Source organism: Bison bison, unplaced genomic scaffold (assembly GCF_000754665.1).
Source record: "Bison bison bison isolate TAMUID 2011002044 unplaced genomic scaffold, Bison_UMD1.0 scf7180017860443, whole genome shotgun sequence".
NCBI lineage: Eukaryota > Metazoa > Chordata > Mammalia > Artiodactyla > Bovidae > Bison > Bison bison.
The window spans coordinates 2,534,473-2,556,350 of record NW_011491015.1 but is presented as its reverse complement, the minus strand read 5'-3'; the positions used below and the strand labels follow the sequence as shown (position 1 = coordinate 2,556,350).

The window sequence follows — 21,878 nt, the reverse complement described above, 5'->3', positions numbered from 1 at the left end:
GGACGCGGCAATTGGGTTCCTGGTCTGACTGTTTTTAGTGTCTGACTTGGTTCTTCCTTTCTGGCATTTTCTCTCTGCAGTATTGGGGGTGCTCTGCCCATCGTGTTTGCCTATTTTTCTGAGTTCTTGTCCCGGGAGAAGCGAGGAGAGCATCTCAGCTGGCTGGGCATCTTCTGGATGACTGGTGGCATCTATGCATCTGCCATGGCCTGGAGCATCATCCCGCACTACGGTGAGTGCAGAAAGCTTCGAAGGGCCGAGGGGCCTTTGTTCCGAGACACCTGCATCCGAACAGCATTTCCTGTCCTCAGCCTTAATCCCACATTCTCATACACAGTTCCTGAGTACAACCTTGATCTTTCTAAAGAACTTCCAGCACTGGAGACACATTGCTAATCTCAGTACACGTCTGTCTGGAAATAATACAGTCTACCCTCCCTCTTCTCCCCCCTCCTTCTCTCCTTTCCTCTCTTTTATTTGAAGGGATTTTGACTTTCATCTCCAGCCCTCCTCCTCACAGCAAATTAGGCTCTATTCCCTTCTCCAGGGGATCTTCCTGACCTAGAGATCGAACCTGGGTCTCCTGCATTGCAGGTGGATTCTTTATCATCTGAGCCACCCAGGAAGCCCTTTAAGGCAAACTTCATCTCCAGTTCTCCTCCTCACAATGAATTCGGCTCAGTAACTCCTTTTTATAGATGGTGTAGCAGAGGCCAAGAAGTTGGTGACTCGGCCAGATTGATGACTTGGCCTTGGCATGACCTTGAATCCTGACGCCCCCTCCCTCGCAGCGCAGTGCTCTCATGCATTTTCCATTTTACTTCCTGCTGTCCCTCTTTTGGTTGCAGACATGGAGCAGCCCTTACAGACAAGGTCTTGGTTTCAGCTGAGACAATTTTATTATCTTGGTTAATTGTGAAAACTGGATTTTCTGGACAGAGACTTGGCAACATTAACTTTCACTATTGGATTTTATTAAGAGTAAAGTAGGGAGAAGGCAGCAGTTTTGAATTTGATTATGCCTTTGGAGTATTCTGGGTAATGCCATTAACATCCTTCAAAATTATTTTTGGCAAACTACAGATTATGGGTGTAGGCTTTGCCATCATCTAGAATCCTGCAGACCATAGGGAAGAGCAGACAACTGCCCCTGAAGTTAGCCAACACTTCTCCACCCATTCGCCTCCTTGGTGCATGTGTGTGCATGTGTGCGTGTGTGTGTGTGTGCGTTTATTAAAGTACAGTTTGTTTGCAATGTTGTGTTACTTTCAGGTGTACAGGATTGTGTCAGTTACTCTTTTTCAGATTCTTTCCCCATATAGTTTATTACAAAATATAGAGAATGGTTCCTATGCTATATAGTAGGTTCTTGCTGCTGCTGCTGCTGCTGCTGCTGCTAAGTTGCTTCAGTCGTGTTCGACTCTGGGTGACCCCATAGATGGCAGCCCATAAGGCTCTGCCGTCCCTGGGGTTCTCCAGGCAAGAACACTGGAGTGGGTTGCCATTTCCTTCTCCAATGCATGAAAGTGAAAGTGAAAGTGAAGTCCCTCAGTTGTGTCTGACTCTTCGTGACCCCATGGAGATGATGTGGGTTTGATCCCTGGGTGGGGAAAATAGCCTGGAGGAGGGCATAACAACCCACTCCAGTATTCTTGCCTGGAGAATCCTATGGACAGAGGAGCCCGGTGGGCTACAGTCCATAGGGTTGCAAAGAGTCAGACACAACTGAAGCAATTTAGCATGCATGCATGCAGTATTCCATAATATATGTCACGTGTTCTTCATCCGTTCATCTGTCCCATGGACATTTAGGTCCATGTCTTGGCTACTGTAAATGGTGCTGCTATGAACACTGGGGTGCATGTAGCTTTTTGAATTAGAATTTTCTCCAGATAATGCCCAGGAGTGGGATTGCAGGATCATATGGTAATTCTATCTTTAGTTTTTTAGGGAACCTCTATACTGTTCTCCATAGGAGGATGTACCAATTTGCATCTCCACCAATAGCGTAGGAGGGTTCCTTTGTCTCTTGGCATGCTTGTTTTAAATCTAAACCTCTCTGTTGTCTGTTCTGGACTAATGGAGGCTTCAGCATTATCTTTTTAAGAAGAAGCAATCTTCTTGGATTGGTGTAGTTAAGGAGATGCTGGGTATATTACCCTGAGAACCTGATCAACCCTGAAATCTTGGTTTGACACCAAAGATATTTTCCCCTCCTTCAAAGCTGGCTGGTCTTTCTGATCTATGGGCAGCTCTGCTCCTCAGTAATCTTAGGGCTCAGGTTCCTCCCAGCCTGTGCTCTCCCCTCTTCAGCATGTAACCTACATGCTGGTTCAGGAAAACAGCATGGGCAGTTGCATGTGGGTGCTTTTGAAGGGCAGGGTAGGAAGTGGATCACATCCTCTTTGCTCACATCCCCTTGGCCCCACATCTGTAATGCGACCACACTCTACGGCAAAGGACGCCAGGCAGTGTAACCTAGCTGTGTGCCCTGAAGCTGGAGGAAATGGGTTTGAGACCATATCCCACTGGATTTTGTATTAGAAACAGAGAAAGAAATATGAACAGAAACAATGAAATAAAGAGTTGACGTTTTCCAGGTAATTCTGTTACCATAGGCAGTTCTCCCTGGAGAAGGGCATGGCAACCCACACCAGTATTCTTGCCTGCAGAATCGCATGGACAAAGGAGCCTGGCAGGCTACAGTCCATCAGGTCACAGGTGGATACGACTGAAGCGCCTAAACGTGCACACAGGCAGTTTTTCATAATTTTAGATACAAAACTGTATTATTCCCCATATTAGGCTCTGCATTCTACCCTTCCCCTAAAGGCACACTTTAATTATCCAGGCTGTTGGTTACATGGGTCCAAGGAATTGCTTTTGTCCTTGCTATTAATATAATATCATTTCCCCTGGTCATTGGTCCAAATGTGTTAACAGTAAGAAACTATTTCTACATATAAATTGAATTAGAAAAATTTGCTGGGAGGGGAACAAATAGATTCTGGATAAAACCTAAGTCAAAATAGCAGGGCTCTGTAATTTGGGACAAGTCACTCTAGCTTGTCCAGGCTTGGTTCCTTCATCTATAAAATGAAGGGAGAAAGAAGCAAAGTGAATTGACTCTAGAGATCTGATCTGTGCCAGCCTTTACAGCCAGCAGTTCTTAGGATGCAAAGAATGTCGAGAAAATTTTGGAGATGATTCTAGTACTTGGGCTGGCTTCCCTCCAAGCTGTATTAGCAATTCTGGCCCTGTTTGCAGACTGCTTGTTCTGTAAGGGGATGGCCCGCACAACCAACCAATGAGCAAAGGTTCTTGGCTTCACTCTGATTGGATCAGCTTAGGTCATATGCTCACCTCAGCCAATCACTAAACTCCAGAGGATGCCAGATACTGAGGGTTCATATACTTCATTCCCCGTCCCTGGCGTTGTGGGTGGGGTCAGTCCCACCCAAACCACAAGTCTGCAACCCAGTGGAGAAGGACTGGAAAGATTTTGTGAGGTGGGTAGCAGCCTTCAGTAGTCACTACAAACTGTGTCATTTTTTCACTTCACTTTACCCACTAACACGTGCCAATGTCTGGGTGTCTGGTTTTTAAAGAAGCAATAAGTTAATTCGGGTTGGGAACTTGTTGATCAGGACTAAATGGGATGCCCATGGCAGAGGGGCCATAAGGCTGCTGGCTGATAACAGGGCTTGTGCTTAAATATCCTACTCCAAATGGACGGGATATTTTCCTATTTGTATGCTTTTGTGAACTGCAAGGAGATCCAACCAGTCAACCCTAAAGGAAATCAGTCCTGAATATTCATTGGAAGGACTGATGCTGAAGCTGAAACTTAAATACTTTGGCTATCTGATGCGAAGAACTGACTCACTGGAAAAGACCCTGATGCTGGGAAGGATTGAAGGCAGGAGGAGAAGTGGGTGACAGAGGATGAGATGGTTGGATGGCATCATGGACTCGATGAACATGAGTTTGGGTAAACTCCGGGAGTTGGTGATGGACAGGGAAGCCTGGCATGCTGCAGTCCATGGGGTCACAAAGAGTCAGACATGACTGAGTGACTGAACTGAACTGAACTGATGCTTGTATGAAATCTGTGGCTTTTACACGCCATTTAAAAATGGCTTCTTGGATGATTAGGCTTGAAGGCTTGAAATGCACATTTACTTGAGGGCAAACCATCCTAGAAATATGGTAGACTAGAATCACAGTGTAACAGGAGTGACTATTTATTTTAAGCCTCATTTTTACCAGGACCAGATGTTTTGTCCACAGTGAACCAGTTATTTGATGATATTTTTTTAATAGGCCTAAGACATTAATCCGCTCACATCGCCCCCACTCAGCAGGGACAGATGCAAGGGTGATCCAGAAAGGAGACGGAATGTTTGTACGTAGCTTGTACAAACCATTTAATTGCTTTTGCCGGAATGAAATGATGTGAGGTCTTGGCACCAGGAATTTGGGTGACGGAGTCATTAAGAAAGAAAATTACAAAGCTCAGAATGTTTTTCTGGGAAGTCATGGGCACAGCCCTGAAAAATGTGGCTATATTATGGAAGATTAATTCCCACTGTAGTCAGCAGCACCAGCTGTTTGTGAGATCCTGATGGAGAAAAAGTAGGGCAAGCTAAAAGATCAGTGAACAAGACAATCCATGTCTCCATATTAGCGGTTGTTCCATATATTTGGAAGCAGTTCGCTATTTAATTTTATTTAATTTAAGGCCCCAAAGATGTGCCTAATGAAGTGCAGTTTACTAAGTCACCGTAAAAACCAGAGAGGCATGAGGGAATAATGGATTTTGGATAATTTGCACATATTATCATTAAGAAAAAAATATCTCTCTGAGGCAGAGTACTCTCTAAACATACCTGTTTCTGTTCTTCTCTTGTTACCCACCTGAGTTGGATGGCTATGTGGTTATTTCTAATTACGCCAGAATGGTTTTTGAACATGAGCTGAGAATGTGTAGATCTTTCTATGGTTTTGTCTTCCTCTTCCAGTTGTCACTCCCAGGAGAAAGGAAAGGCTTTTTAATTAAAATTAAAATAAACAAGCAAACCCCAGTGATATGGGAAGGAGGATGGGCGGTGCGTAAAGAGGTTTGATTCCGATTGAGAAGGCTGGATGTATTCTGTGTATTATGTTCTGTGGCCATTGTGTAAAAGTGGCCACAGTCCCGTGTTTTTCCACCTGGGATTCTCTCTGGCCAGTCCTTCACTCTGAAAATAGAGTTAGAAATATCTGCAGAAACAAGAGATATTAGTTAGGAGTCTCTGGCAAGTACAACAAATTGAACTGCAATGGTAAGTAATAGACTTAAGGACATAAACCTCCCACCTCTGGAGTTAGCCATTTAGTGTATTTTTCAAGTAAATGGAATAGAGATTTTACAGCAGAATAATGTTTACCCTTTGAACTTTAGAAATCACTATATTTATTTATAAAGTTAGGTCTTTTTAAGAAATGCTAGTTGGGGGACTTCCCCGGCCGTCTAGTGGTTAAGACTGCCTTCCAATACACGGGGTGCAGGTTTAATCCTTGGTTGGGTAGCGAAGATCCCACATGCCTTGAGGCCAAAAAATCCAAAACATAAACAACAAAATTCTGATAAAGAATCCACGGACAGTGCATGAGACCCCAATTTGATTCCTGGGTTGGGAAGGTCCCCTGGAGAAGGAATAGCCTTCTCCCTGCAGTATTCATGGGCTTCCCTGGTGGCTCAAATGGTAAAGAATCCGCCTGCAATGGGGGAGCCCTGGGTTTGATCCCTGGGTTGGGAAGATCCCCTGGAGGAGCACATGGCAATCCACTGCAGTGGATTCTTGCCTGGGGAATCCCATGGACAGAAGAACCTGGCAGGCTAAGTTCACGGGGTCGCAGAGTTGGACACAACAGAGTGACTTAGCACAGCACAAACAACAGAAGAAATATTGTAACAAGTTCAATAAAGACTTTAAGAATGGTCCCCATAAAAAAAAAAAGAACCTTAAAAACAAGGCCAAAACCAGAAATGCGCTTGGAATTGTCTTCAGAGGTTGTTTTGAATGGCATGAAAGAAAAAGAAAACAGTTCTTTTGCTGATCTTTGCTGATATTCACCCGTTTTACTCACCATCTTTGGCACTAAATGTCATGTAACTATTTCTAAACAAATCAAAGCTACCCTCAAAGCAGGTGAGTTATTATTGATTGCTGGGGAGTTTTCACACACAGTGACTCTGTGGAAGTAACATTAGCTGCATTCTACAGCTGTGAAAACTCACCAACATAACAATAACGATGTGAGAAAGCCAGGATTTGAACTCTGACCTACGTGACTGCAGAAATCCAGGCACTTTCCACTGTGTCATTGTTCCCTGAAAGAGGGAAATTTGCTACTTATAAAGATGTTTGAAATAACGTTTTGTAGATTCTAAAGGCAATTTCCAAAAATGAGTTTTAGGAATACGTTGAATATAATGAAAGCTGAGTTGGAGCTAGTCACCTCTCTGTTTCAATGATTATGAATTCATTTGAATATAGAAGCTCAGTTTCTTTAAAAAAAAAAATTAGCGTTATGACTGACAGTGGTTTTCAAACTGTTGTCCTAAGCCCCGTGCTTTGGAATCACCCAGAGCTGGCATTGCTCTTTGACGTGGGTGAGAGTAATCCCCCATCAAAACCCTAGGTCACATAAGGCCCTGCTCTGGCTTTCCTTTGTCTTCCCTGATGGCTCAGATGGTGAAGAATCTGCATGCAATGCAGGAGATGCAGGTTTGATCCCTGGGTTGGGAGGATACCCTGGAGAGGGGCATGGCAACCCACCTCAGTATTCTTACCTGGAGAATCCCACGGACAGAGGAGCCTGGCAGGCTACAGTCCATAGGGTTGCAAAGAGTCAGACAGGACCAAGGGACTAACACTTTCACTTTCTTGAAGGTCGCTCTAAGACCAAGTGTCAGAGACACTCTGACTGCTTGATTTTCAATTGGAGTAGAGTTGCTTTACAATGTTGTGTTAGTTTCTGCTGTGCAATGAAGTGAATCAGCCATAGTATACACATGTCCCCTCCTTCTTGAGCCTCCCTCCCACCACCACCCCCTCCCATCCCTCTAGGTCATCACAGGGCACTGAGCTGAGCTCCCTGTGCTATACAGAAGCTTCCCACTAGTTATCTATTTCTGCAGATGGTGACTGCAGCCATGAAACTAAGACGCTTACTCCTTGGAAGGAAAGTTATGACCAACATAGATAGATAGCATATTATGTTGTCATAGTTATGTCATATTATGTCATAGTTATGACCAACATAGACAGCATATTAAAAAGCAGAGACATTACTTTGCCAACAAAGGTCCGTCAAGTCAAGGCTATGGTTTTTCTAGTGGTCATGTATGGATGTGAGAGTTGGACTATGAAGAAAGCTGAGCGCCAAAGAATTGATGCTTTTGAACTGTGGTGTTGGAGAAGACTCTTGAGAGTCCCTTGGACTGCAAGGAGATCCAACTAGTCCATTCTAAAGGAAATCAGACCTGAATGTTCATTGGAAGGACTGATATTGAAGCTGAAATTCTGATAATTTGGCCACCTGATGGGAAGAGCTGACTCATTTGAAAAGAGCCCAATTCTGGGAAAGATTGAAGGCAAGAGGAGAAGGGGATGACAGAGGATGAGACGGTTGGATGGTATCACAGACTCGATGGACATGAGTTTAGGTGAATTCTGGGAGTTGTTGATGGACAGGGAGGACAGGTGCTGTGGTCCATGGGGTTGCAGAGAGTCGGCCACGACTGAGCAACTGAACTGAACTGAGCGTATATATGTCAGTGCTCCTCTCCCAGTTCATCCACCCTCCCCTTCCCCTCTGTGCCACATGTCTGTCTTCTGTGTCTGTGTCTCTTTCAGCCCTGTGAACAGGCTCATTTGTACCATATTTCTAGATTGCACAAATAGGCATTAATATATGATATCTGCTTTTCTCTTTTCTGACTTACTTCACTTGGTATGATGGACTCTAGGCCCATCAATATCAATACAAATGACCCAGTTTCGTCCCTTTTTACGGCTGAGTAGTGTTCCACTATGAACAGATAGTACATCTTTATGCATTCATTTGTCTACAGACATTGCACTGCCTCCATGTCCTGGCTGTTTTAACTAGTGCTGTGTGTCTGTCTGCTTCTTCACAGGCTGGGGCTTCAGCATGGGCAGCAACTACCACTTCCACAGCTGGAGAGTGTTTGTCATCGTCTGCGCTCTGCCCTGCACCGTGTCCATGGTGGCCCTGAAGTTCCTGCCAGAGAGCCCGAGGTTTCTGCTGGAGGTGAGTCAGTGCCCCACCCCATGTGAGGCCTGCTCTCCTAGCCCCTTGGTCCCAGGTCGGCTTTGACCTGGCCTGTCATTAAACCCGTCATGATGGTGGCCTGCCCAGGGTGCAAGGACTGCCAGAGCTGGAGGGAGCCGAGCTCACAGAGTGCAGATCAGCGGCACTGCTTCCCGAGTCTGGGTGGAGCTGGAGGGCACCCTCTTGAAGATGCTTCTGGTACCCATGCTCCCCAGAGGTCCTGTTGACCTTCGGAGCTGCATGAGCGGGACTTCCCTGGCAGTCCAGTGGTCCTCCCCAACGTGCTGCCACTGCAGGAGGCACTGGTTCAATCCCTGGGCAGGGAACTAACGTCCACACGCTGTGAGGCAGAAAACAAAACAAAACAAAACAAAACAAAACAAAACAAAACAAGAAGTGCCCAAAACAAAACAAAAAGCTGCATGGAGTTTCTTCCATGTTACAGCAGTGAACTGGGTTGTCGATCTTTCTCTGCTCCCCAGCCCTGCAGGACTCTTGCCTCTGCAGGACCTCTCTCCTCCAGAAGGCTGCTCCCACAGTCCTGTGAGGTTTCCAGCTGGATGGTGGTGGTGGTGGGGGCTCTCCTGCTTGCAGTGGTCAGACGGGTAGGGCTGGTGGAGGGGCGATAGGACTCCAAGGCTCTTACAGCCCGAGTTCTCAGAGTCCACTCACAAGCTTCCTTCTAACCTTCCGCAGACTTTCTTGTTGAATGTTTTCTTTCATCCCATTGGTCAGGGGCAGATGCAGCAAAAAGTTTTTGTTTTTTTTTTAATCCAAGCTTATTTCAGAAGCTTTGATGTGTATTAGCTCTCTAGGACTGCTGTAACAAAGGAACACAAACTGAGTGTCTCAGAGTTACAGAAATTTGTTGTCTCCCAGATGTGTTGGCTAAAAGTGCCAAAAGTGTTGGCAGGGCCACACTCCCTCAGAAGTCCTTGGGCAGAGGTCCCCAACCTCTGGAACCTGGTGCCTGATGATCTGAGGTGGAGCTGATGTAGTGATAATAGAAGTAAAGTGCATAATACATGAAGTGCACTTGAATCCTCCCAAAACCATCCTCTGCATCCTGGTCCATGTAGAAATTGTTTTCCATGACACAGGTCCCTGGTGCCAAAATGGTTGGGGGCCACTGCCATAGGGCAACCTTCACTTTGCCTCTTCCAGCTTCTGGGTGGGTTGCTTACATTTGGGGTGGTCCTTGGCTTGCAGCTCTTTCACTCCAATCTGTCTTTGTCACCACAAAGTATTCTCTCTGAGTGCCTCTAGGTCTTCACTTGGGCTGCTTCTTGTAAGGGCACCAATCATGTTGGATTAGGGGCCCATCCTACCCCAGGATGACCTCATCTTAATTACATCTGCAGCAACCCTACTTCCAAATAAAGTCACCTTCTGGGGGCACTGAGGGCTAGAACTTTAACGTATCGAAGTGGCGTGGGGGACACAATTGAACCTGTTATGTGTTGGGTCTTGGCTTTAATCGTCCAGAGAGGATCATGGCTCCCACCTGCAGTCTATTCAACCTTAAAACTACAAGTAGTTACTCACAGCCTATGACAATAATAATACCCAGTATTTACACCTTGAAGGCACAGCCTGGTTAGCCTCCCAGGATGGGCTGCAACAGAAGCTTGTGTTGGTTTTTCACAAGCTGCAGATTGTAACGCATCCATGGCCAGTGGCCTAAGACTCGGGCATCAGCACCCTGTTGTCTCTGTTGGGTTTTCCACCTCTAATTAGCAAAGGATTGTTCATGTCTGTCTTCTTGGTTTTACCAGATGGGCAAACACGACGAAGCCTGGATGATTCTCAAGCACGTGCACGACACCAACATGAGGGCCAAGGGGGCCCCAGAGAAGGTGTTCACGGTGAGTGCGTGGTCACCTGTGCCAGCCGGAGGGGGCCTCTCCTCTTCACTGTTTTGGTTTGCTAAAAAATAATTTTACTGCATAAGCACATCATGGAAAATTTGTCAAAAAGGAAATAAAGCCCCTGATATTCTGCATCATATTACTTCATCATAATTATTTTTTGTATTTTGATGGACTCCTTCTTGGTACCACTAATTGCTCAAAAATAGCAAAGGAAAAAACTACCTGTATTCATATAGAGATAGCCAGATGTACCCATATTTACATATAAATATAAATTATTTAAGAGCACTCATAGACATTCTACATGTGTCTAATAGTGTTCAGAATCATCCTTTTTAAAAAAAATATTTATTTTAATTGGAGGCTAATTACAATATTGTGGTGGTTTTGCCATACACGTACATGAGTCCGCCATGGGTGTACATGTGTCCCCCATCCTGAACCCCCCTCCCACGTCCCTCCCCACCCCGTCCCTCTGGGTTGTCCCAGTGTACTGGCTTTGAGGGCTCTGTTTCATGCATTGAACTTGGACTGGTTATCTATTTCACATACACATGTTTCAGTGCTATTCTCTCAAATCATCCCACCCTTGCTTTCTCCCACAGAGTCCAAAAGTCTGTTCTTTACATCTGTGTCCCTTTCCCTGTCTTGCATATAGGGTCATTGTTACCATCTTTCTAAATTCCATGCATTAACATACTGTATTGGTGTTTTTCTTTCTGATTTACTTCACTCTGTATAATAGGCTCCGATTTCATCCGCTTCATCAGAACTGACTCAAATACATTCTTTTTTATAGCTGAGTAATACTCCATTGTGTATATGTACCACAGCTTTCTTATCCATTTGTCTGCTGATGGACATCTAGGTTGCTTCCATGTCTTGGCTATTGTAAATGGTGCTGCAATGAACTTTGGGGTACACGTGTCTCTTTCAATTCTGGTTTCCTCGGTGTGTATGCCCAGTAGTGGGATTGCTGGGTCATATGGCAGTTCTGTTTCCAGTTTTTTAAGAAATCTCCACACTGTTCTCTATAGGCCTGTACCAGTTTGCATTCCCACCAACACTGTAAGAGGGTTCCCTTTTCTCCACACCCTCTCCAGCATTTATTGTTTGTAGACTTTTTGATGACAGTTATTCTGACCAGCATGAGGTGGTATCTCATTGTGGTTTTGATTTGCATTTCTCTGATAATGAGTGATGTTGAGCATCTTTTCATGTGTTTATTAACCATCTGTATGTCTTCTTTGGAGAAATGTCTGTAGTTCTTTGGCCCATTTTTTGATTGGGTTGTTTATTTTTCTGGTATGGAGCTGCATGAGCTGCTAGTATATTTTGGAGGTTAATTCTTTATCAGTTGTTTCATATGCTATTATTTTCTCCCATTCTGAACGCTACCTTTTCACCTTGCTTATAGTTTCCTTCATTGTGCAAAAGCTTTTAAGTTTAATTAGGCCCTGTTTATTTTTGCTTTTATTTCCATTACTCTGGGAGGTGGGTCATAGAGGATCTTGCTGTGATTTATGTCAGAGAGTGTTCTGCCTGTGCTTTCCTCTAGGAGTTTTACAGTATAACATTTAGCTTAAAATTTTCCTATACATGTGTATGTGTTAATCATTCAGTTGTGCCCAACTCTGTGCAACTTCATGGACTGAAGGGTCACAGAGGATCGACCTCTCAGAGTACAGGGTCTCCTCCTTCCTTCTCCCCACCCCCGTCGTCTTTTCTCCTTCTTTAGTCCCCTCCCCTCCCCTGTCCTCTCTGTGGAATAAAACACATCTTTCTCCTTTACTCATGCAAAGAAGCTTATGTCTTTTGAGTTTGAGCCCATTTCCCAAGGATTTTCCCACATGTGAAGCAGTTTATTAGCATGCGGTATCTGTCCCACAATAGCCCTGAACCCTCCTGAGAGGAGTCTTTGCGTAGATCACCGTCCACTTCATTTGTACATCTGTCCCTGTAACTATGAATCTCCCTGACCTTCCACCTCTGTCTTGCCCTGCTTATCCCACGCAGGACCTTACACAGGGTGGTTTTCCCCAGGTTGCCTCTGGAAGCATCACTTCTAAACTAACCACAGATTGACACTTTGTATAAAATAGATAACTAATGAACACCTGCTGTAGAGCACAGGGACAGCTACCTAATGCACTGTGGAGACTTGAATGGGAAGGAAGTCCAAAAAAGGGGGGATATATGTGTATGTGTGGCTTCCCAGGAGGTGCTAGTGGTGAAGAATTCGCCTGCAGTGCCGGAGCTGCAGAAGGCTTGGGTTTGATCCCTGGGTCGGGAAGATCCCCTGGTGGAGGGCATGGGAAACCACTCTAGTATTCTTGCCCAGAGAATCCCATGGGCAGAGGAGCCTGGTGGGCTACAGTCCATAGGGTTGCAGCGTCAGACATGACTGAAGGGACTTTGCATGCGCGTGACTGATTCATTTTGTTTTATAGTAGAAACTAATACAACATTATAAGTAAACTATTCTCCAATAAAAATTAAATAAAGAAAATAAACCAACCACAAGGTTGCCTGCCTGGGACCCCTTTTTAGACAAGTGGTCTGACTTTCTCTTTTAACAACCCATTCTAACATAAACAGCTTACTTTTAAGAAATGAGATCTTTCTTGGCCTGAAAATCAATCAAAACTCCAAATTCCAAAGGTGAAACTGACCCCTTACTTCAGGACCAGAATTCCTCACTTCAGGAAGGGTGTGCATGCCCCAGAAGAAAGCTCAGGCAGAAATCAGTGAGCAGAGGGCTCTAAGACCTTTGTCTTTCTCCAACATGCATGCCAGTCACCAAGTCCTTGGGCATAAACTCCGTTTTTAGTAGTTTTCACCCCTCCACAGGAAAAGGGAATTAGAAAGGTTATGGACTCAGTATTTCCGTAACTGATGCCAAAAGCTCAGCCTCTCTGTACACAGGTGCCGAATTGAATCTCAGAGACAGTTTTGGGTGAAGTAGAAATGAATAGCTTTATTGCTTTGTCAGGAAAGGGGGGCCACAGCACACCAATGCCCTCAGAAATGTGTGTCCCAACTTGGGGAAGATAGTAAGAAGTTTCATAGTAATTGCTCAAAGAGGGTGTGATCAGCTCCTGGACGTTCTTCTGATGGGTGATGGGTTGGTCAGCATCATCAACCTTCAGGTCCAACTAGTCTGGGGTCTACATGCTGTGGGCAGCATATCATCATTAATAGTTAACTTCTCTTACCTGGAGGAGATTTCAGGATCTGTAAAACAGCTCAAAGACATTACGTGTATCCACTGATGTGGAAACAGGACCTTGCTCCAAGGCCGCACTATTGTTTCTCCCTGATCTCTCAGCCCTTCCCTAATTAACGACTGCTTGGAACTGCCCATTGGAAGTCAGGGAAGCTCATGGAGGCTGAATGAAGGCTCTTTCCTGTAACCAAAGAAATGGGGGACACAGAAAGGCCTTATGCCCAGGAGCCCCACAGGGTCCTGCATGGTATCATGCTGACTTGATGATCATATTAATTATGTAGAAATGGATAACTGGATGGGGCAGGGAAAAAAGGAAAAAACAAATGACTGGAAAGTGTTACTAACCTCAGACCGCTGGGCTGTGGCTGGAGTCGGAAGTGAATACTCAGCCCCACTGGCTGGGGTCGCCTGCTCTGCTCCTGTGTGCTCCGCTCCGTGGATGTATCACAGTGAATGTACTCAGTGGCCTTGAGGAAGAGTGTCGGGCAGGCTGGATTCAGTGCCCATGGGAAGCCCTGGGTGTGGCCCTCCTCAGTGCCTTTGAGCTGATGGGGTTCAGGATATAACAGCCCCAGATTATGGCACCTCAGCATATTGTATCTCATAAGCTGAAGGAGCTGGAGAGAACAGCAGAAGCAGAAAGGTTACTCTGACCTCCCCTTGCTCCCCCTTCTTCCCTGAAACAGGCCATAAATCTCCCACGTGTAAGATGCTTTCCCTGAACCAGGAGGAAAGAAGACGTTGTTCTCAAGAGCTATGGCTGTTGTTCCTCAGACTAAGAAGGCTATATAAACAAACCCTGTTAAACAAACCCTTATCATCCTAATTACTTCTTCACCATTATTCACCCAAATCCCTTTGTTTTGTCTGTTCTTCACAAATTTATTGTTTCTAAGGCTTCCCTGGTGGCTCAGATAGTAAAGAATCCGCCTGCAATGCAGGAGACCTGGGTTCCATCCCTGAGTCAGGAAGATCTCCTGGAGAAGAGAATGGCAACCCACTCCAGTATTCTTGCCTGGAGAATTCCATGGACAGAGGAGCCTAGTGGCTTATTGTCCATAGGGTCACAAAGAGTTGGACATGACTGAGCAAGTAACACACACACACACACACACAGTATAAAAGCTTCCTGCACTGGTCACTTCTTTGGGACTTCATTCTCTTGTGAAGGCTCCCACAGATACGTAAAAATTTAGTAAAATGTGGGTGCTTTACTTCTGTTAATCTTTATCAGCTGTGTTGTCTCAGTTGCAGCACTCTGAATCTTTTAGGTGAGGAATTTAGATCCATGACTGGGGATTGAATCCAGGCCCCCTGCATTGTGAGCACAGAGTCTTAGCCACTGAACCACCAGGGAAGTCCTTACTCCTGTTAAATCTGTCTTTGCCAGTTTAGCTTCCAGACCCAGTCAGGGAGTCTAGGACAGTAGAGGAGAACTTATTCCTCCCCTACAGGGCCCTGGCTTCACCTCTGTCTCCAGCCCTGTTTGCTGCCTCACAAGCTTCTGAAATGTCCCCCTGGCAGCTGTCCCTAGGATACCTTTGCGAAGGAGAGGTGTTGAAATATTCCCTTGAGAACTGCTGTTCTGCAGGGCTGGGGCAAACACAGATCATATTATAGTTTAGACCAAAGCAAAGCCAAACATCCTAGTTAATTGTAAATTAGAGTAATTGTGCTTGCAGCTGTCAACACATCCACTCCCATATCCCTAAGGAATAGGGTGTTATTTTCCCCAAGAGGAAAGCAAAGACAAAATTTGCATTTTTTTGACAGTACCACAAGGCATGTGGGATCTTAGTTCCTCGACCAGGGATGGAATCCAACAGAACCCACTGCAGTAGAAGCATGGAGTATTAACTACCGGACCGCCAGGGAGGTCCCACTGAATGTGAATCGTAACGTGTTTCCTGATTTGGGGTCAACTTTCCCCTGGTGGCTCAGATGGTAAAGAATCCACCTGCAATGCAGGAGACCTGGGTTCAGTCTCTGCATGGGGAAGATCCCCTAGAGAAGGGAACAGCAACCCACTTAAGTAGTCTTGCCTGGAGAATTCCAGGGACAGAAGAGTCTGGTGATTACAGTCCATGGGGTCGCAAAGAGTCAGACATGACTGAGCAACTGACACTTTTTTAACACTTCCACTCAGCCCCTTTTGGCTTCAGCTGTGTTCTTGGCCCTCCTGGGTTATCTAATAACAGGAAGATCAGCTCTAGCCAAGAGTCCCATGATGCGGGCCATCTGGGTTCCCTCTCCTGTGTCCCTGTCTGGACCAGGCAGTAGTGCGATTGCAAAGGCCACACACCCGGGAGTGGCAGGGCCAGCTCAGGAGGCTCTGCTGTGCTTATATACCTGCAGTTTTAGGAAAAGCACCTGTGCTTTTACTAGGTTCTCAAAGGGGTATCCAGCCCAGGCAAGAGTTAAGAACCACTGTGTTCAAGCTTTAGAAAAATGAAGCCACACCATCCGGGGCTTGGTGCTGGGGAATTAAAGAACCACTTGTTTCTATTTCAGTGACTGTATTTTCCTGTGTAATATTAAGCCTCACTTCTCTCTCTCTTCCTTTGTCTCTTTACATCCTTAGTCCCTTGGTTGAAGTAAGAATGGGAGATGCTCTTATGACTAAAGCCTTTTCTCCCCAGAAGAAAGATTTGTTGGAAGAGGTGCTAGAAACTGTTTTTGAATTTTTTGAGTAGGCTCTTCCATTTTCTTCTGATTTGGTCTGCGAGCACAGACCTTGATAACTTGGCTAAGAGTCTGTATGGTCAGAAATCTCCTTAACGTGATTGTTAGTCACAGAATTCAGTGGTTGTCTTAAACACTGATTAAACTGAAAATCACTGTCTTAATGAGTCAGGACTGCTCCTTGGAGCTACCTGCTGACATTGGACAAATGGACACTTTTCCAGGGTACTTGTGTTGCTGAGTCAAAGCTTGGTCTGTTCACCACACAACAGGCCGATAAATTGGGAGAGGAGGTGTTGAGACAAGGAAGAGAGACTTTATTTGGAAAGTTGGGTGTCCAAGAAGGTGGTGGACTACCATCTTATAGGGTTCTGGGTGCTAGTTTCTTTTATAGAATAGAGACAGGGAGGAGATGAGGAAGTAAAGTAAAAAGACCATAAATCTTGCAAAATATCTCCTGGCTTGGCCAGCCTTGGGGAGGGGATGTGTTCATTTCTTCTTCCCTGCAGCCATTCACAGGTGGGCAGGGTTGGCGTGTTTCCCTGTGAGCTAAACAAAGACACTTCAGTTTAAAGTCAGTAGAGGGGTGGGCTTTCCAGCTGGCTCTTGGTGAAGAATCCACCTACCAATGCAGGAGGTGAAAGAGGCAAAGTTTCCATCCCTAGGTCATGAAGATCCCCTGCAACCACTCTGGTATTCTTGTCTGGAGAATTCCATGGACAGAGGAGCCTGGTCAGCTACAGTCCATAGGGTCACAAAGAGTTGGACATGACTGAAGCAACTTAGTATGCGCGTAGAGGGGCAGAGTTCCCCAGGCAGGGAAAGCTTACAGCTGTAGACAGCATCCTTTTAGAAACAAAAGCCACAGAAAACAAAGGTTAAAGAAACATATCCAACATGAAGTCAGATTCTGTTCTTCCCTGTTACACACAGCCTTATTCCCATTCCCTATCTTTTTGATTTCCAACAGGAAAACCAGGGGTAGCAAGGAAGACCTAATGTCTCTTTTTTAAAAGTGAAGTAAAAAGTTGCTCAGTCGTGTCCGACTTTTGTGACCCCATGCACGTAGCCTACCAGGTTCCTGTGTCCATGGGATTTTCCAGACAAGAGGACTGGAGTGGGTTGCCATTTTCTTCTCCATCTTCCTGATCCAGGGATGGAACCCAGGCCTCCCACATTGTAGGCACGCTTTACCATCTGAGCCACCAGAGAAGTCCCTTTAAAAAAAAATTGAGGTATAATTGGCATGTAACATTGTATTAGTTTCAGGAGTTCTGTATAATGATTCGATATTTGTATACATTGCAAAATGATCACCACAATAAGTCTCCTTACCATCTGTCACCACACAGTTACAAAATGTTTTTTCTTGTGTTGAGGACTCAAGATTTACTTTCTTAGCAACTTTCAAGTAATGAATATAGAGTATTATTAACTATTATCAAACCAGTCCATCCTAAAGGAAATCAGTCCTGAATATTCACTGGAGAAGGCGATGGCACCCCATTCCAGTACGCTTGCCTGGAAAATCCCATGGACGGTGGAGCCTGGTAGGCTGCAGTCCATGGGGTTGCTCAGAGTCAGATACGACTGAGCGACTTCACTTTCACTTTTCACTTTCATGCATTGGAGAAGGAAATGGCAACCCACTCCAGTGTTCTTGCCTGGAGAATCCCAGGGACGGGGGAGCCTGGTGGGCTGCTGTCTATGGGGTTGCACAGAGTCGGACACGACTGAAGCGACTTAGCAGCAGCAGCAGCAGCATTCATTGGAAGGACTGATGCTGAAGCTAAAACTCCTATACTTTGGCCACCTGATGCAAAGAACTGACTCATTGGAAAAGACCCTGATGCTGGGAAAGATTGAAGGCAAAAGGAGAAGGGGGTGGCAGAGGGTGAGATGGTTGGATAGCATCACTGACTCAATGCACATGAATTTGAATAAACTCCAGGAGTTGGTGATGGACAGGGAGGCCTGGCGTGCTGCAGTCCCTGGGGTCGCAGAGTCGGACACGACTGAGCGACTGAACTGAACTGAACTGAACTGTTTTCACCATGCTCTACATTACATCCCAGGACTTATTTTATAGCTGCAAGTTTGTACCTTTCGATCCCTTTCTCCTGTTTTGTCCAACCCTCCCACACCCCTCCCCTCTGGAAACCACCGATCTGTTCTTGTATCTATGAGCTTGGTTTTCTGTTTTTGTTTGGTTTGGTTGATTCCCCAAATATAAGTGGGATCACGCAGTACTTGTCTTTCTCCATCTGATTTATTTCACTTGCCATGATGTCCTCAAGGCCCACCCACGTTGTTGCAGATGGCAAGATTTCCTATTTTATGGTTGGTTAGTATTCCTGTGTGTGTGTGTGTGTGTGTGTGTCACATCTTTATCCTTTCACTTATCAATGGCCACTTGGGTTGTTTCCATATCTTCACCTTTATAATAATACTGCAGTGAAGATGGGAGTACTGATATCTTTTTGATTTAGTGTTTCCATTTCCTTCAGATAAACATCCAGAAGTGGAATTCATAGATCATATGGTCGTTCTATTTTTAATTTTGGAGGGAACCTCCATACTATTTCGCATAGTAGCCTCAGCAGTTTACATCCCCACCAACAATGCAGAAGGGTATCCTTTTCCCCACATCTTAATGGACACGTGTTATTTTTTGTCTTTTTGGTAATAACTATTTTAGCAGGTATGAGGTGATATCTCAGTGTGGTTTTAGTTTGCATTTCCCTGATGATTAGTGATGCTTAGCATTTTTTTCACCTGCCTATTGGCCATCTCTATGTCTTCTTTGGAGAACTGTCTATTCAGATCCTCTGTCCATTTTTAAATTGGATTTTTTTTTTTTTTGCTGGGAGTTGCATGGGTTCTTGATATATTTTGAATATTAGTCCCTTGTCAAATTTATGATTTTCAAATATTTTCTCCCATTCAGTAGGTTGTCTTTTCATTTTGTTGGTGATTTCTTTTGCTGTGCAGAAGGAGGACTTAATGTCTTTTATTCTGCTGTGTTTAAAACATGTCTTACACAGGGCTTCCCTGGTGGCTCAGTGGCAAGGAATCCACCTGCCAATGCAGGAGACATGGGTTTGATCCCTGATCCAAGAAGATCCCACATATTGTGGAGCAGCTAAGGCCATGTGCCACACTATTGAGCCTGTGCTTTAGAGTCCAGAAGCTGCAACTACTGAAGCCTCATGCTCTAGAGTCTGTGCTCCACAACAATAGAAGCCACCACAATGAGAGACCCACAGACCGCAACCAGGGAGTAGCCCCGACCTGCCACAGCTGGAGAAAGCCCGTGCAGCAACAAAGACCCAGCACAGCCAAAAAAAAAAAAAAATAATTAAAAAAGTCTTCCAGAGCAAGCTTTCTCTCCTAACACACACACACACACACACACACACACACACACACACACACTGTTGTGTATGCAGGCTCTAGACTTCTCTGATGTTAATGCCCATTAAGGATAGACTTGTGAATTTTAAGGTGCAGTCAACTCTGTTATGGGCAAGTAAGATATAGACAGGACCTCAGTGTATTTCCCAAAGCCATAACTGAGTGAAAAAAACTCTGAATCATTTGTCTGCAGTGGGACATATCTACCTGAGAAAGATCGCTAAGAGATGCTGTGTATAATTTTGGTTAAGAATTACTGAACTAGAGGGTCACCAAAAGCTCCTCTAGCCCTAAGGAAGTTAATAAAGTCAGTTACAGTCAACTAAAAATTGAAAAGTCAACGTAAGGTTGAGATTCTCTAGCCCGTCTTTGCTTCACAGGTTTCCAACATTAAAACTCCCAAGCAAATGGATGAGTTCATTGAGATCCAGAGTTCAACAGGAACTTGGTATCAACGCTGGTTGGTCAGATTCAAGACCACTTTCAAGCAGGTATGTTTGGACACCTGGGGTGGGTGAGAGGGAGGCTCTGTGGTGAGTTGTAATGACAGTGGATGAGGAATAGAGATTCTGAACACGCCTGTCAACCCAGGGCACAGTGATGGGCAGGAAGCAACAGCTGGGTCCTAGCCCACACCGACCTCCAACTTCTGTGAGCCCTAAACCACAAAGTGTCTAATCCTTAGTTTCTTTTCTTTGCTCTTCTTTCCAAAGGCAGAGATTTTGAATGTAGACACAATGTCTAGTCTGAGAAAGCATCGTTTTTTCTAGCACCTTCTTCTTCTTCTTTTGGTCTGAGAGTTATGTTTTATTCAGTGGGAATTTTTAGGACTTCAAGCCCAGGAGGTAGCAGCTCAAGTAACTCTGAGAGAACTATCCAAGGAGGCGAGGATGGTGGAAGCCAGATATATAGGAGTTTTGCAACAAAGGGCAGGTAGTCTGACCATCAAAAGTTTACTGTTAATGAAAGGAAACTAGATATGTCACGTTAAAGAATTTAGTGTTTTTCCATGCCTGGGAAGATGCAAAAGTCTGGGCTCACTGAAATTATTCCTTTTATATGCACCTCAGCTATCTGGGGAATGTCCTTCCTGTGTTTTCATATCCTGAGTTTCCTCAGGGCTCACCATGGGGAGAGGCTGCAGTCTGGTGGCTGCTAAAAGGCAGGTATTGTTTTCCCTTCTGAGTTCCCTCAGGGTTCACCAGCTCGCCTTCTGGTGATGGCTGAAGTCACTGATGAAGGTGACATCCTCTGTTTACCAGTATGACAGGCAGCAATCCACTTATCAGTTCCTCCTCTTGGCCCAAAATTCAATCCATATTTGGGAGACATTTCAGGATCAATTTTTGTCCCACAGTGCTGGGAGTCTTAGACCAGGTGAAAATTCTTGCTGATATGCCACTCCAATGGCACTTTCTCTTTAAATAAACTGTAGGAAGGAGGGACGGAGTGAAAGAAAGGACCCCTTTAAGTGATCTCTGAGAAAATATTTATGAAGGGCAAGGCCATTTCTCCAGAGAAGTGGTCCTGTGAGACAAGCCAACTGTCAAACACTCAGGTAGTCAACGGCCAGAGTCAGCTGAGCCTGGATAACCTTCTTGGTGGAGGGTGGTTCAGTGTTTGAAATAGCATCCATTCCCATTGGCGGGGAGAAGAGCTCAAGGCTATTCAGCACCCTGACATCCCCACTCACTGTGCTTTTGGTCACATGCATCATTGTGTTCGTGGATGCTGCAGGACTGTTAGAGCATGACACCAGCTAATAAGAACAGAAGAGGGTTTCTTGTTCCTTGAGCAGAATTGCTGCCTCTGGAAGACATTGCTGCCTGTTCTCTCCATGGGTTCCTAGGCAATTTAGTAGAGAATCTTAAAAAGGAGTTCTTCCAAGTCACAAGTTTCTGCCTCTAACCACCCATCTCTGCTGTGGGTTATAGGTCTGGGAAAACGCTCTGTACTGTGTGATGGGGCCCTACAGGATGAACACGCTGATTCTGGCCGTGGTCTGGTTTACCATGGCTTTAAGGTAAGTTCTGTCTTCCTTAAGTTCATTAATTAATAAAAAGCTATGACAAACGTAGACAGTGTAGTGCTGGAGAAGACTCTTGAGAATCCCTTGGACAGCAGGGAGATCAAACCAGTCAGTCCTAAAGGAAATCAACCCTGAATATTCATTAGAAGGACAGATGCTGAAGCTCCAACACTTTGGCCACCTGATGCGAAGAGCTGACTCATTGGAAAAGACCCTGATGCTGGGAAAGATTGAAGGCAGGAGGAGAAGGGGATGACAGAGGACGAGATGGTTGGATGGCATTACCGACTCGATGGACACGAGTTTGAGC

The 21,878-nt window shown here is 45.2% G+C and overlaps 1 protein-coding gene across 1 annotated transcript in view; it reads left to right on the top strand.

Annotated features, from left to right (window-relative positions):
* The window catches only part of SV2B (synaptic vesicle glycoprotein 2B), a 97,733-nt gene that overhangs the window by 38,421 nt on the left and 37,434 nt on the right, over positions 1–21,878 (top strand). Inside the window, exons 3-7 of the mRNA XM_010832160.1 lie at positions 81–232; positions 8,189–8,322; positions 10,119–10,208; positions 19,920–20,030; positions 21,474–21,562. Coding sequence (XP_010830462.1) covers positions 81–232; positions 8,189–8,322; positions 10,119–10,208; positions 19,920–20,030; positions 21,474–21,562 — 576 coding nt within the window. The remainder of the gene's footprint in view (positions 1–80; positions 233–8,188; positions 8,323–10,118; positions 10,209–19,919; positions 20,031–21,473; positions 21,563–21,878) is intronic.